The sequence below is a fragment of the Hibiscus syriacus genome, unplaced genomic scaffold, assembly GCF_006381635.1.
Source record: "Hibiscus syriacus cultivar Baekdansim isolate YM2019G1 unplaced genomic scaffold, ASM638163v2 tig00111841_pilon, whole genome shotgun sequence".
Classification (NCBI taxonomy): Eukaryota; Viridiplantae; Streptophyta; class Magnoliopsida; order Malvales; family Malvaceae; genus Hibiscus; species Hibiscus syriacus.
In genome coordinates this window covers 1921794-1937440 of record NW_024063196.1, presented here as the reverse complement: position 1 = coordinate 1937440, position 15647 = coordinate 1921794, and the positions used below count along the sequence as shown (strand labels likewise).

Genomic DNA, 15647 nt, shown 5'->3' with positions numbered 1-15647 from the left:
CATATTCTATGGTATACTAGCTTTGAAGCTCAAAGCTTGGTATTTAATTAGCTCAAAAATTAATAAAATAAAATAATAAGGGTTTGTTTAACTACTAGATATAGGTATTGACACGGAATTAACGTTGCCAAAACAATATACTAATGAATTTTTAATGATATTATAAAGCATTTGTTAGCACAACCCATAATAATATAATTCAATAGATTTTAATGATCATTTTATACTCGAGTAATATTTTAAGAAAATAAAACTGCAAAACATGCAATGCTTACTAATTGGCAATGGCAGTGCTAACTTCCCTTTCAATTCAAGCCCAATCCCTCTCTCTCCTTCTCTCTATCTAACTCAAAGCAGCCTTTCTTTTATTCAACTCCTTTAACATAACGCCAAGAGATCGCTCTCTCCTCCATCTCTCTTCCTTTTCCTATTGCTTCTGCCTTATGGGTTGCTGAGAAAGGGGAAAAAAAGTAGAAAGTTTCATCCTTTTTGATTGCTCTGAGATTGGCTGATGCCACGGCTCCAGAAATTTGTATATAAAGTGAGAAAAGTAAAAGAAAAGAGAGATGGGTTCATGTGTTTCATTGCAAAAGAGCCCTAAAGAGTCAGCCATGATGCTTGGACTTTCTTTTGAGTCTAAAACAGATAACATCGTCATCCCACCTTCACCTGTTAAGGAGAAGCCAGCTGCCAATGGTCACTTTGCTCTCAAATCTCAATCTCCCTATTCTTTCAAGGATTTTGGTCAATTTCCTTCCTTTTTCGTTTCATCCGCGTCTTTTGGTTTTTTGGTGAAATAAACAAACATGTTGGAATTCCTTTGCTTGGTTATGAGGGTAAAGAGTAAAGACAATCTATTTGGTTCTGCTTTTGGATGATGTTTTATTTTTATGACGTGAGATCTGAAATGTGTATTTGGCTCTGTTGATTCATTATTATGAGATGAACATGGTGATATTTTTGTCAAATTCAGAGTCTTTATAAAGAGATTTATTACAGCATAGGAGGCTCATGTCCCAACCAATTGGCCAAACTGAGGCCTTTTGCTTCATCACAAATGTCACTGCAATTGCCTTTGGAATTGCTTTTACTTTTTATTAAAATGACACTGTTTAATTAGATGGTTACTTCCAATTGATGATGAAAATTGTTCAAAAAAAAAAGTAGCCATCTTTTGGTTATTTCCCCTTGTCTTGCAAGAAAAGTCATTGGCTGTTTTGGAATTGCTAGGTGTATTGTGAATTTGTTAGTTTACACGAAAATGATATCATTAATCGTGAAAACTAGTGGGAAACAAGATGAAGCTAATCTTTTCCTTATATGGCAGTATTTAATTTGAAGTTGAGAGCCTACCTTGAACCTGATTGAATATATAGACAAGTTAGGAATTAGCAATCTTCTTCCTGTTTGTATCTATGTAAAAAAACTATGCATCTTTGGTGGGGGCCCCTTGGTGATGGATGGACCACTCTTAAATAGTAGGAAGATGCTAACAATTTCAAGAGTGTGTTGTCTTTTAAATGTCATAATTTGACATTAATGGAGATAACTTGTGGATTATGCTGTGGTCCTTACTACATGTAGAATTTATGTATCGATACGGTACACTTAGGTACATCATATACATGTCAACCTCAAATGGGGTAATGCAAAAGGTTGCCTCTTTGATGATTCTGAATGATAGGTCAATCCTTTGTGAGTTTATAGATTTCGTAAATAGCTCCGTACAATTGGCATTGAGTTATGTTGTGTGTTAGCACTTTCTTCGGAAATAAACCCTTTTATTTTGTGTCCTTTAACATCAAACTGATGACTTGGATGCTGATGCAGTACCTATATGTACTCTATGATAAGCATGCCAATGTATTTCAGCTATCTAAATACCTTAAGCTGAATCGATTTTTCATTCCGCAGGTAGTAAAGAAGAAACCTTTTTTGATTCCCGGGCATATCTAGATTCGGATTGTGAGGATGATTTCTTCAGTGTTAATGGTGGTAAGATTATTAGAACTGTTTGACTTAAGTCTTCTAGCCTGCATATATCATCGGCTTATCTGTCAATTTCTTCTCTGGTGTTTCCTTCTGACTGCTGTAAAATGATTGTGCTACCTCCATTGCTGATCGTTTCCGAGTTAAGTTCACGATTTTTTCGAGTCTATATTGTTGTCTCATCCAAATGTTGTACATTCCTGTGCAGATTTTACTCCATCTCGTGGTAATACCCCAGTTCATCATAGCTTCTCCGTGGGAACTCCTCGAGTTAACAAGGCTACTGTGGATGGATCACCTTTGTCGGTTTCTGAAACATCGCCAGCTGGAAAGAAAAAGAAACTCCTTGAACTGTTTCGAGAAAGCGTTAGAGAAAACGGAGATGCAAACGAGCTGAACACCCCAAGTAACCAAGGAACCCCTTATGCGTCTAGTGCAACCTCTCTTTGCAGTAGTGAAAGGACTGCTAATGGAGATAACCCCATGTTTAAGGAGCAGCCATTTAAGTCCATGCAGTGTTGCCTTCCGAGCTTTGTTTCACGCAGTAGTTTTAATGAGAGGAAGAAAAAGATGAGCCCTGCAATAGCTGTGAATGATATGTCCTAATACTCTTTGATTCACCGGCGCATAGGTCGATGAAACTGGGATCCCAACTTCCTACAAATCATATGCTTGAGAACTAACTTCGAAGTTTTATAAACTAGTGAAGTCGGATCGTGGTGATATATACATACATATGTTATTTCTGGATTGTGAAGCATGTAAAAAGCATCCAAGTAAATGTTTGATGTGAAACTCCTATTAGGATTTTTACCATCTGAATCAACCATGAAGTGGAAAACATATTTTTCAACAGGAAATCAGCTCATAAACAAGTGTTCTGTAATAAAAGGACAAGAATCTAAGGGAAAACAGGCAAGGAAACATACCTATTTTGAAACTTAAGATTACACCTCTAAGGCCAATCTCGTATGGTGGATGTCATTGGGCCAAAACTTTGTCCTGGGCCTATGCAGATGTAGGGATCACAGTCCACGCCAAACTTGTGTTTTTAATAAATAAAGAAATATTACATTCTAAAACAAATGTCGAGATTTGAAACCACACATCTTTTATGTATTTAATAACTCGATCAACTAATAAGATACAATGAATGTATTTAATAATTCGATCAACTAATGGATCTCCACGTCAAACTTATTAGTAAACAATGATTTTGATTCAATGGATCGAGTACATATAAACATACAAGTATGATAGATTATGTCTTTTATGCTTATTGTACTCTGCGAATCATGAGTCTTGCTAATACAGATGCTTTGAAAGATTATGCCAAGGAGGGAGGGATCACTTGAAAAGTTATAAAATAATGTCAATTCAAATGCTTTTAGCATATGAAACCCATTACATGAGTGATCTTGGTATCGATACCACCCTACGAGTATCGATACCTCACCTACAGTATCGTACCCATTGCATGAGTACCGATACTTCTAACCCCGGAACCCCTTTGTTTTTAGCATCTAAAAAAATATCGGTACTATTATTCTAGTATCAATACTTGTCCCCAAAAATACCCTATTTTGGGCACAAAAATGCCTCTCCAACACTCCCATGAGTCCTATTGAGGTTCACAAATGTTAATAAAGTGTTATGTCTGATAATAGGGGTCATAAAAAGTCCATAAACATGTTGAGAAATACTAAAGACTGAAATCTACCATGAACATGCTTCATGACTCATGCAAGCTAACAAACACACCTAGTGATCTACATTGTAGTAGAGATGAGTTATGAGTGAGTTACCTTGATGCCCTAAACTACTAGAAGTTTCCAAAGCTCAACCAAGTGACAAATTTTCTTTTCATTTGTTATTGGAGCTTTCTCCAACATCTCTTACTACACAAAGAATCAAACACAAGGGTTACAAACGAGTTTGTGAGCTTAGAAACATGCTTTAAGGATTTCCTAAGACTCAAATCTTCAAAAAACTAGCTAAACGAACTTAAGGTCCCAAACCCCCACTAAAATCCATGAATGGTTTCCACAACCAAAACTTTTGTTTGAGAGCTTAAATCGAAGCTCTAGAAGAGATGATTTAATTTCTTACCTTAGCTAAACTGAACTAGAATTATAGCCCAACAAGTTTCTACCTTTGCTCAAGCTTTAGGGGGAGAGATGGAGTTTGAAAGAAGGAGAAAAAGACAAGAGTGGGGAAAAGAGGTTCTAACGTGTGACCTCATGGAAGTTAAAGGATTTTCAGCCTTTCCTAACAAAAATGGGTAAACCTCACTTTTAGTCCTTCAAATTTTATTCATAATTTAAAAACACCATTTTTATCATCCATTGAGCCCAAGTTAAGCCCAAACCAAAGCTTTATTAGTCCAAGCTTTCCTACAAGGCTAACGGATTTATTCAAAGGTCCACTTGGGTTAACCCAAAGTACTAACTCAGGATTCGATGCTTCAGAATAGCCAGTTGGTATCGATACCAAGAGGTTAGTATCGATACTCAGAGAACAATACCGATATTGAAGGGATCAATATCGATACCCACGTGCAGTTTTGGGTAAAAAACACAAAAGTTTAAAGGGATATGTTCCAATAATACTATAACTCCATGAAATAAAACTACAAGTGAAAACAGTAATAAACTTAGAACAACTAGAAACAAAAACAATTAGGATGACATAAAACTAGCCTTGTTTGATGCTCAAGAAGCAGCCATGATACCCGAGTTTACTTTAACAGAGAACAATCTTCTTGTTTTGATATCCCATTCAGTGTAAAGGCACTTCAGTTACCAACTAGGAGCAGATTCCCCAAGACATGACAGAGTAAGTTGGTCAGGTGTATGTTTCTGATGCAGTTCCGGATCTTACCCCAGATACCCAAGGGTATTTAGGAAAGATAGATGGGTGTGTCCCCCGAGATGTAAAACCCTCTTTCACACCATGATGCCTACCTCAACACTCTGTGTCAGTATTTTTATGTCTTCATACCGATAACACTAGCATGCTGATTTAGTGAATGCATTTAGTACACTACAATTATTAGTGTAGCACTGAGCTTGTAAGCTTAGCATTCATAATATATTTTCATGTGTAGGTTCTTAGTAGATCGTCCGTGGAGCGTTATTGTCACCAGATATTTTAGATCAACCGAGGTTTCATAGTATGTCTTGATTTGTATTAGAAGGCATGTACTATTTGTAGACCCTTGTATTCAGTCGTAACTTATTTTTTTTGTATTAACCTCAATATTGTTATTATTTTAGATCTTTGGGAGCTCCCCGTATTTATAAACTCAAATTTATTACATTTTTATTTTTTATTATTATGGATGGTTTTATATAATGGTTTATAGTCATTTTAGAAAAAAGAAAAATTTTGGGTTAGCCATTTCGGTGGTCTTATGTGACACTTTAATCTTTTGGTCTTTAGGTCAAATTAGACTAGGGTGTTACACGCAGGATGACCAAGACACTTGTGCCACAACTCATCAACGGTTTTACAACAAGAAGACGATGCAGAAATCATATGTAATTCGTTGACATGCTTACATTCCAATGCAAATGAATAAAGACCACCACACTTTTCTCCTCGCACCAACTCAATCCCAGTAACTTCATCTCAAACACAACATTGATTTTCATGGAACTAAAAAAATACATTTTTGTCCCTATCAAACTTAGAGATCGTAAGTAGGTTCTTTGTTATTCGAGGAGCATGTAGTAAATCATTTAGTAATAGAGCTCAGGAAGAAACCAAATTTCTAACTTTATTAATATCAAGAGAAAATCCATTACCAATAGTGAGTTTACCCGGACCATGAAAGTTTGTTTGATGACCAAGTTTAGATGCATCTAGAGTCACATGGTGAGTTGCTCCTGAGTCAACTACCCAACGCTCTGATGTAACAGTAACAACATTGGCTTAAGCCTATCTAGTTATCTAAAAACCTTTTAGTTGTACAACCTTCATACCCATATTGCCACTGTCGAAGATTGTAAGTTGAGAACTTTAGATTCCTGTTTATAACGATCCCGATTATCAGGTTTAACACACATGGAATCTTCACCATAACAATACCGACATCAATCAACTAAATGACCAAGCTTCCCACTGAGTTAACATTGCACTCTAGCACGACCACGACCTTTTCCACCAGCTCTAACAAGGGGCGAGACGAAGTGTGATCATGAACACTATGACACGAGGCTGAACTATGCCATGTATGCCCTTGTGCAAGATTGACACTCATGGGCGAGGAGTTAAACTGCGCATCAAAACCCGCTAGTTGGGTTTCAACATCTACCAACATCATGTAGATACTATCTAAAGAATGTGTTTCTTTCATAACACTTGCAATGTGTTCCATGTGAGGAATCAGACTACCACGTGGTGCAAGGGCATCACAAACCTCCTTCACCCAAGTAAGGTAATTTCCCATGCTATCACTCCCTTTCTTGAGCGACTATAGTTTGTATTGCAAACTCATTACAACAGTTGTGGACTGATTGGCAAATAACTGAAAAAGCTTTTTCCAAACCGCCGTCGTAGACACAACTCCCATAAATTGAGGACGAAGATGAGCACTAATGACGGATAGTAACCAAGAAGTAAGTGCACTATCTTGCGTAATGTCGACACCATTTCTCACCCGGGAGGGGAAAGACTGATACCGACTCGGGGGTTTTTCTTTGAAAATAATTTTGAAATGTGAGGAGTCACCACGAATCATTTAAGTTGCGATTAGGACACCATAAAAATCGGGAGATTTTAATAAAACATTTTATTTTTATCAAAATACTAACTTTTAGGTCTACAAAAATCCATAAATCTGGTTCGGGAGTCGGTTACTCGTGGGGAAGGATTAGCACCCTCACAAATACCCAAAAATTGGTACCTAGTTGATTACCCTATATTTAGAATCGAAAATTTTGGGTTTGATCTTTATTTAATTTGAAAATCATTACGAATACAAAGTTGAAAAGTGTATTCGTTTATTAAAGCCGATAGCATTCGCCCCCTAACATAAACGCAAGAGATCAACTATTATGCTTGATAACAAAATATTGTCTCGATATTTTAGAAATCATGATGCTATTTTTAAAAGGATGTTGGCCTATTTCGAGAATCACAATAGTCACCCCTTGAGCATACTTGCAGGAGATATACTATTAATTCCCTAATAAATGAACATTGCCTTGGATTTTAAAAATGCAATTAAACAAATTTTATTTTTCCTAATTAACTAATGGTAATTTAAGGCTCTGTCTATCCTAAAGTGTCGAATTATGAAAGTTAAAGAACCTAAAGGTAGAAACCTAGAAGTGTGTGTTCTAATATTAACCTTATTTGATTATTAAACTAATTATTGAATAAAATAACCGCGATGATCCCTCGAGCATTTACACAAGGGCCGACTCAAATTATTCCCTAAATTAAGAGGACTATATTGAAATCTAGCTAAAGGTGGAGGCTCTATTTAACCTATTTGATTATGTCAATCTTAAAGGTCTAATTGAAGTTCGGGGACTAAAACATCAAAGTATTAAAATATCGAGTTCTAAAATACTAAAAGATTAAGGACCTAAATCGATAATTTCTAAAGTTGAAGATTAATTAATAAACAAAAAAAAACCTAATTATTACCTAAATTAACCTATTAAAAGGGACTAAGCCTAAAGTTCTTTGTTTTTCAATATTGATAATTAATAATTTAAAAAAAGAGTCTAGTAATCGATTTGCGTAATCGGGCACCATATGCGAAAAGTTGACACGAATTACTCCCTAATTAATAACTACAATGTTGTCCTAATTTCTAAGTCCGATTCGAATGTTAATCTAATTTACAAACTAATTTTAAATACTTCAACTATGAAATAAAGAATCATTTAATAAATCTAATTACGATAATAAAAAGTAAAAAAAATAAAAAAACACAAAATAAAATAAAAATAAAATGAGCATAAATACAAGGACCTAATTGCATAAATATCAAATTACTAAATTAAAAGGGAATAAATTAAACATATAATGGGGCTAAATTAAAATAAATTAAAAATTTAAGGCTAAATATAAACAAAATAAAAAAATAGATTAGAGATTAAAATATGAAAACACAAGGAAACTACAGGGACCTAAAGGTAATTATCCAATTTATATAAGCCTAAAAATAATATGTTAAACTACAAATGAGAAATTACGAAATCAATCCAAATAAATTAAAATAAAATTAAAAGGTTACTACACATGAACAAAGTGTAAAAATATGCCTAACTTATAGGGACCAAACAAAAATTTTACCAAAAAAATATATATCATGCGTAAAAAAGGGTAAATATAAAAATCAGTCCCTATAGGTGACTAACTTGCAAACAAACGGGTAAAGTAGAGGGACTAAATACTAATTATACAAAAAAATTACATAGTATAAACAGAAATGGGAAAATTATGAAAAAGGTCCATTCCAATGACCATTTTATAAAAACACGTGAATTGTTGGGGGACTTAAGAGCAATTTCCCCGAAAACGTTTTATAAATACAACTCAAATGTTTTTTTTCATTTTGCATTGAAAACTTAAAAAAAATGGGAGAGTTCTCTCCTCACTCTCCCATTCTCTCTAGTCGACCCACTGTCAGCCGCCACCAACCGCCCTCAGCTGCCGTTCTACCGCCGCTCCAATTACCTCACACGATGGCAAAAAATCCCCAAATCGACCCAAAATTCTCCAAAGCCCATATTTACAACCCTAGACCTACATTCTAGGCTAAAATCGTGTAAAAAGCTCCCTAAACACCCCAAAAAATTCCTTGACCCTTCTGCTTTCTCACATTTCGGCAATCTCTGATGGAGGGTAAGCCTTGATCTCTTCTTGTTTTTATTTTTTTCGTATTTTTTACTGTAAAAATGGCTGGATTGTTTATTTGAACTAAAAAGGTTTTCTTTCTTTGACTTTCCCTTTTGGTTGTGTTTCGAAACTGAGGCCCCTTTGCTTTTTTTTTTTCTGGTTATATGAAATCAACAAGGTTTTTACTCTTCCTGCTTACTTTTTTGGAAACTAAAAACGTTTTTGTGTTGTTTATTTTTAGAAACCTAAAAAGATTTTTCCTTTATTTTGATATTCGAAACTGAAAAGAAAGCCTTCTGTTGTTGTTATTCGAAACAAAGAGAAAAAAATTATGTTACTAATACGGGATCGAAAAAAACAAATAATAAAGGAAAATCGAAATATACCCTGAACTATTTTTGCCTTTTATTGATATTCAAAAATGAAAAAGGGATCATTGTACATGGTTTGCTTCGGGGGTTTTATACCCATTACAGAGAAAATCCAAATGATTTTGATTTTTGTTATCTTGCGTGTTGTCTCTACAGGTGGTGGAGTGCTAGTAGAAGTGGCGTGCTGGATTGGTATATGTTGATACTGGGGCAGAAAAAGACGGCTGCTGAATGAGGGGATTGGGTGGCCACCAAAGGCTAGGGTTAGACCCGAGTCGGATATTAGATTAAGGTTGAGTTATATTTTGGGGTTTGGGCTTGAGGCCCAATTTTTATATTTTGGGCTTTGGTTGAAAAATAGTGATCAAAGCTGCCCCTTGTTTCTCATTGTAGTGAAACGGGAATAGAGCAAAGACACACAAAGAACCATTTTTCAACGTGGTCTCTGTTTATCAAGCTGCGAACTCTTCGCTGGGAATGTCAGCCCACCTCCTTTTGCGATGGAATTGAGCAGAGTGATAATGCTGATCCGACCTCATGCGTGATGGTTGACCCAAGGTGATGCTGATCTAACTCTTTATGTGGAATCGTAGAGTTCTTACTGCAAATGATGTCATCTTTGCTTCGTTCTCTTGGCTGAGTCTCCATTTATAGTTCTTTAAGCTACGAGTTCTTCTGATCATGATCTTTCCACTAGAAATGTTGATCTCTCGAGTGAGGTGTTGTTGATTCGAAATGATGTGAATCGAGCAATAGGAAATGTGAAAACATCATGCCTGAAGGTCTTATGAATGGCCCGAAGGACTTATCATCTTGCTCGAAAGACTTATAGATGACCCAATGGATTTAAGCATCATGACTGAAAAGCTTACTGATGGGCCGAAGGACTTTTATTGATTTGAAATTCCATGAATCGAGCAATAGGAAATGTTAATCCCTTAAGTGGGGCGTTACTGATTCAAAGTGTTATGAATCGAGAAAAGGAAATGTTGATCCTTCAAGTGAGGCGTTGCTGATTCAAAGTGTTGTGAATCAAGCAAAGGAAATATTGAAAACACCCTGCCCGAAGGTCCTATGGATGACCCGAAACACTTATCATCTTGCTCGAAAGACTTATAGATAACACGAAGGATTTAAGCATCATGCTCGGAAGACTTACTGATGGCCCGGATGACTTTTTCTGATTCGAAATGCAGTGAATCGAGCAATAGGAAATGTTGATCCCTCATTTGAGGCATTGCTGATTCGAAGTGTTGTGAATCGAGCAAAGAAAATATTGAAAAAATCCTGCCTGAAGGTCTTATGGATGACCCGAAGGATTTAAGCATCATGCTCGAAAGACTTAATGATGGCCCAAAGGACTTACTAATCAAGAAATCATTGAAAATCTAGCTTAGTTTCTTAAAATCTTTTGTTTACAATTATCATCAAGAAACCCCTAAAAATTATGCTTAGCTTCTTTAATTTTTTTTGGAAATAATCATAAACCCCCCTGAAAATCAAGGTTAACTTCTTTAAAATTCTTTAGAAATAATCATCAACAAACCCCTAAAAATCAGTCTTTGTTTCTAAAAACTTGTCATGAAAATATCAAGAAACCCCTAAAAATCAGGCTTAGCTTCTTTCAAAATTCATTTGGAAATAATCATCAAGAAACCCTTGAAAATCGGGCTTAGCTTCTTTAAACTCTTTTTGAAAACATCAAAAAACCCCTAAAAATTAGGCTTAGCTTCTTTCAAAATTCATTTGAAAACATCAAGAAACCCTTGAACATCAAGCTTAACTTCTTTAAAATTCGTTTAAAAACATCATATCAAGAAACCTCTGAAAATCAAACATAGATTATTTAAAATTAACATCGATTGGGTAAAATACCCTGCTTCAAAACAATGATTCTAAATATAAAGAAATATGTATAAATATGCTTTGATGCATGAAATATGAGTACAATGGATATTTATTCTAAATGTAATGTTGATCATTAATTCTTCTTCTGGATCAAAGAGAAGACCTCAGTCTTCCTTTTCTTGATCATCTTCGAATGGATCTAGCCTCAATATCGACGTAGCAACTTGCCCACTCAGGTTTGCAATCTTTGGAGGATCAACCTGATCATCTTGCGGTCTTTGTTTTCTATTTGTTTTTTAGAGGAAATGTTTTCTCTCTCGAATTCTTGCTATGACCATGTATATGGAATTGATACCATGTTTTTCTCTGACTTGATTGCATAATCAAATTTGCTTCTTCAGACATGTCTTCCAACTAAAACATGAATAGTTTGTTTCTTAAGGTAAGATCATTTTTTCATCTTTTAACCCTAACACTCCAAGCGACGTGGTCATTCACCATGTCGGTTTGATTTGAATCTTGTGATCTTAAATACATCCGGTTTAGGTAAAGCCCTAATGTGGATACTCATGGCTCTCTTCGTGCCAAAATCTTAATCTCGAATGGCCTCACTCTTGTGTTGCTAATCAACAATGTTAACGAATAGCTTGAGGGCTTCTTTTCATGATGCCATAACAAGAAGGGAACTTAAGAAGTGAATAATTCTTCTAACATAATTGTATTTCATTTTTGCTATGAGCTAGGATATGCGCCATCTTCAACTAAGGTGATAATATGTTTCTGACAACGTCACAAGGAAGTGTTAGAAATTTTGTTCTCCAGTCCTTCTGGTCTCTCGGACTATTTGCTTTTAAGAAATACTTCATTATTCTGGCATCGTTTGTTCTTTTTCTTCGATAGAGGCAGAATGAGCCTCAGTAGCCTCAAGGACCTTTTTCACTTAAGATCGTCTTGTGTGAATTTTTTTCCTTTTATTTTTATTTTAGAAATATGAAAAAATTTGTTGAATGAATTTCAAAAGTGCTGTCATTTTCTTCCGACTCACAATAAAAAATTGTAAAACAAGAGTTCATTGAATATCAAATAAGTCAAAATTTCTTTTAATTCTTCAAAAATTATATACATTTGAAAAGTGTAAAGATTAATGATGATATAAGGCTTAGGCTAACTTGGGAAGGTAATGTGTTTTAAGTTAATTTGGGGAGGTAATGTGTTTCAGGTTGCCTTCTTGCGTCATCGATTCTGGTTTTTATTGATTTGATGAAGCAGCCGTCATGCTTCTCTTCTGGAAATGTTTACTGGTTCTCATCCCTCGTGAGCACCTTTGGACTATGCAATGCTTTATCAAGAGATGATAAGATCATCTTTTCTGCAGTGATTGACAATCTTCGTGTTCGTGCTGCCTTTTCAGGTTTTCAACTCGAATTCTCCTTTGGTTTCAAGACATCATCTAAAATTTTATGTCTTGAACCCTCCTTTTATTATTTTTCCCTATCATGCATTAAAGATTTTAAAAACCATTTTTTGCAAATAAGATTAACATTGGGAGGCGGAATGAAATATGAAGATAGTATATCCACTTAGAAATCCATGTATGATTAGAAGGGACCTTTTAGGCACGTATTGTAGGTCGGGGCTTACAGTTATGAAAGAAAGGGATAAATAGGTCTGAACAAGTGTTTAAGTGTTATCGAACCAATGATCGATTCGTTCTACTTTCTTAAATCTTGTCTTGCTAATTTGAATTTACTTGTTTGTCTTTTATTTTCTTTTTATTTTCCTTTAGTGTTCCATGATTTTCTGGCGAATTGATCTGAGTCACTCGTCTTGAAGTGTTTGATATGTTTTCTTTCTTCTTTCTTCTTTTTCTCTTTTTCTCTTTTTCTCTTTTTCTTATTTTTCTCTTTTTTTCTCCCTTTCTTTTCTGTGTTGTCAACTTGATTTGACCTTAGAGCGCTTTGTACTTGGTCTACCTTGCAACATCTTTTTATCTCTTACTTTATTTCATCATGACTTGTTTCTATAACAACATCTGGATTGATTGCTTTCGCTTATGTGAGCAGATTTCCTTCACCTTGCCCCTTATATGGAGGGTGATCCTTGGTTAGGGTTGAATATGAAGAAAAAAATACTATAGGATCAAAAGAGGACAACAAGGTATTTATATATATATATATATATATATATATATATATATATATATATATATATATTTATATATTTGAAAGGATAAATGAAACAAATCCATTTATCATCTCATACACGAAAGTCTTTGTAAAAGAGGTATCCCAGGGGGGCGAGTATTCAGGATTAACCTTATTTACATGAAAACAATGTAATTAATGCATGATAGAATTATTTCAATGATTCCCTTTATTTCTACTTCACTTTGCTCCTAGTATGCCCCAATTATTTGAATTCTCTTGCAAAAACTTGATCCGTAACACTCCATCTTATCTTTCTTGTAGGAATGGTTCTCGTACACACAACCATCTTGTACTTTAAGCCTCCCAATTTTATTGAGGTTGGTAAATGAATGCTAGTTATGTGTCTAGGAAGAGAAATGTGTGACTTTAAAGTCATAATTTTGGAAAGGTAATGTTATGGAAAGGTTATTTCAGTATAGGAAGGTAAAAGTACAAATTTTGGTGCCTCGGGGAGGATAAGGGCATGACTTTATGGTTTCAGAGGGAAGTGATATCAAGGTTTGATCTTTTGGTAGTAAATGTGGGTTATTTTGGGTAAGGAACCAAGCAATGGTTCTTTCGACATTGTATGGGATATAGAAGGTCTAATCTTGCCCCTTGTCAAAGATCTATAATTAATGAAGTAGTAAAAGAACCTTTAATTCATTCGATATTCGAAGAATTACAAGATTAAAACTTGATTTATTGCTCAAAACCTTGGAAAATGACATAAGTTCAATCAAAAAAATATTTATTCAGAAAGTAAAGAAAGAACAAAAACACGTTCAAACAGGACAATGCCACTGCCAGAACGTTTCACAGTGGATGAAAGAATTTTTCTTCATTCACACCAGGATGTCTCATTATTAAAGGTTTATGCTCCTGGGTTAATTTAATTATGGACCTTTCTTTTCAGTTCCACAAAGATCTCAATGATGTGCCTCAAAATTCAGACAGTGCTAACATCACGTCCATAGCTCTCAGTCCTTTTTGGGTGCAAATGGGGTGACTTCATCTTACCTCAAAACTTCTATCACAAGATTCCCCGCAAGTTACTCCCAAGATCCGTGATTAATGCACGTTGAGATGCAATGTATACCATGTAATGCACAATGTAAATATATTGATGCAATGATGAAAAGATACACATGCAAATGCAAATATGCAAAAATGGGAGTGCAAAATGCGAGATGCAAATGCAACAAGAAATTGATCCCAAAAATAATTGTTCCTTGAACAATTATTGAAAAACCGACAATAATTTGTTGAAAAAATTATCTTGTGTGAATGAGCCTTAGTAGCCTCAAGGACCTTTTTCACTTAATATTGTCTTGTGTGAATTTTTTTCCTTTTATTTTTATTTTAGAAATATGAAAAAATTTGTTGAATGAATTTCAAAAGTGCTGTCATTTTCTTCCGACTCACAATAAAAAATTGTAAAACAAGAGTTCATTGAATATCAAATAAGTCAAATTTTCTTTTAATTCTTCAAAAATTATATACATTTGAAAAGTGTAAAGATTAATGATGATATAAGGCTTAGGCTGACTTGGGAAGGTAATGTGTTTTAAGTTAATTTGGGGAGGTAATGTGTTTCAGGTTGCCTTCTTGCGTCATCGATTCTGGTTTTTATTGATTTGATGAAGCAGCCGTCATGCTTCTCTTCTGGAAATGTTTACTGGTTCTTATCCCTCGTGAGCACCTTTGGACTATGCAATGCTTTATCAAGAGATGATAAGATCGTCTTTTCTGCAGTGATTGACAATCTTCGTGTTCGTGCTGCCTTTTCAGGTTTTCAACTCGAATTCTCCTTTGGTTTCAAGACATCATCTAAAATTTTATGTCTTGAACCTCCTTTTATTATTTTTCCCTATCATGCATTAAAGATTTTAAAAACCATTTTTTGCAAATAAGATTAACATTGGGAGGCGGAATGAAATATGAAGATAATATATCCACTTAGAAATCCATGTATGATTAGAAGGGACCTTTCAGGCACGTATTATAGGTCGGGGCTTACGGTTATGAAAGAAAGGGATAAATAGGTCTAAACAAGTGTTTAAGGGTTATCGAACCAATGATCGATTCGTTCTACTTTCTTAAATCTTGTCTTGCTAATTTGAATTTACTTGTTTGTCTTTTATTTTCTTTTTATTTTCCTTTAGTGTTCCATGATTTTCTGGCGAATTGATCTGAGTCACTCGTCTTGAAGTGTTTGATATGTTTTCTTTCTTCTTTTTTCTTTTTTTTCTTTTTCTCTTTTTCTTTTTTCTTATTTTTCTCTTTTTTTCTCCCTTTCTTTTCTATGTTGTCAACTTGATTTGACCTTAGAGCGCTTTGTACTTGGTCTACCTTGCAACATCTTTTTATCTCTTACTTTATTTCATCATGACTTGTT

At 34.8% G+C, this 15647-nt stretch overlaps 1 protein-coding gene across 1 annotated transcript; it reads left to right on the top strand.

Moving 5' to 3' along the window:
* The first annotated feature begins 339 nt into the window (after nucleotides 1-339).
* LOC120172011 (uncharacterized protein At3g27210-like) lies at nucleotides 340-2764 on the top strand. The gene is made up of 3 exons (XM_039179595.1): nucleotides 340-744; nucleotides 1915-1995; nucleotides 2198-2764. Exons 1-3 carry the CDS (start codon nucleotides 567-569, stop codon nucleotides 2593-2595), a joined length of 657 nt encoding a protein of 218 aa, XP_039035526.1. The 5' UTR covers nucleotides 340-566; the 3' UTR covers nucleotides 2596-2764.
* Nucleotides 2765-15647: the final 12883 nt, after the last annotated feature.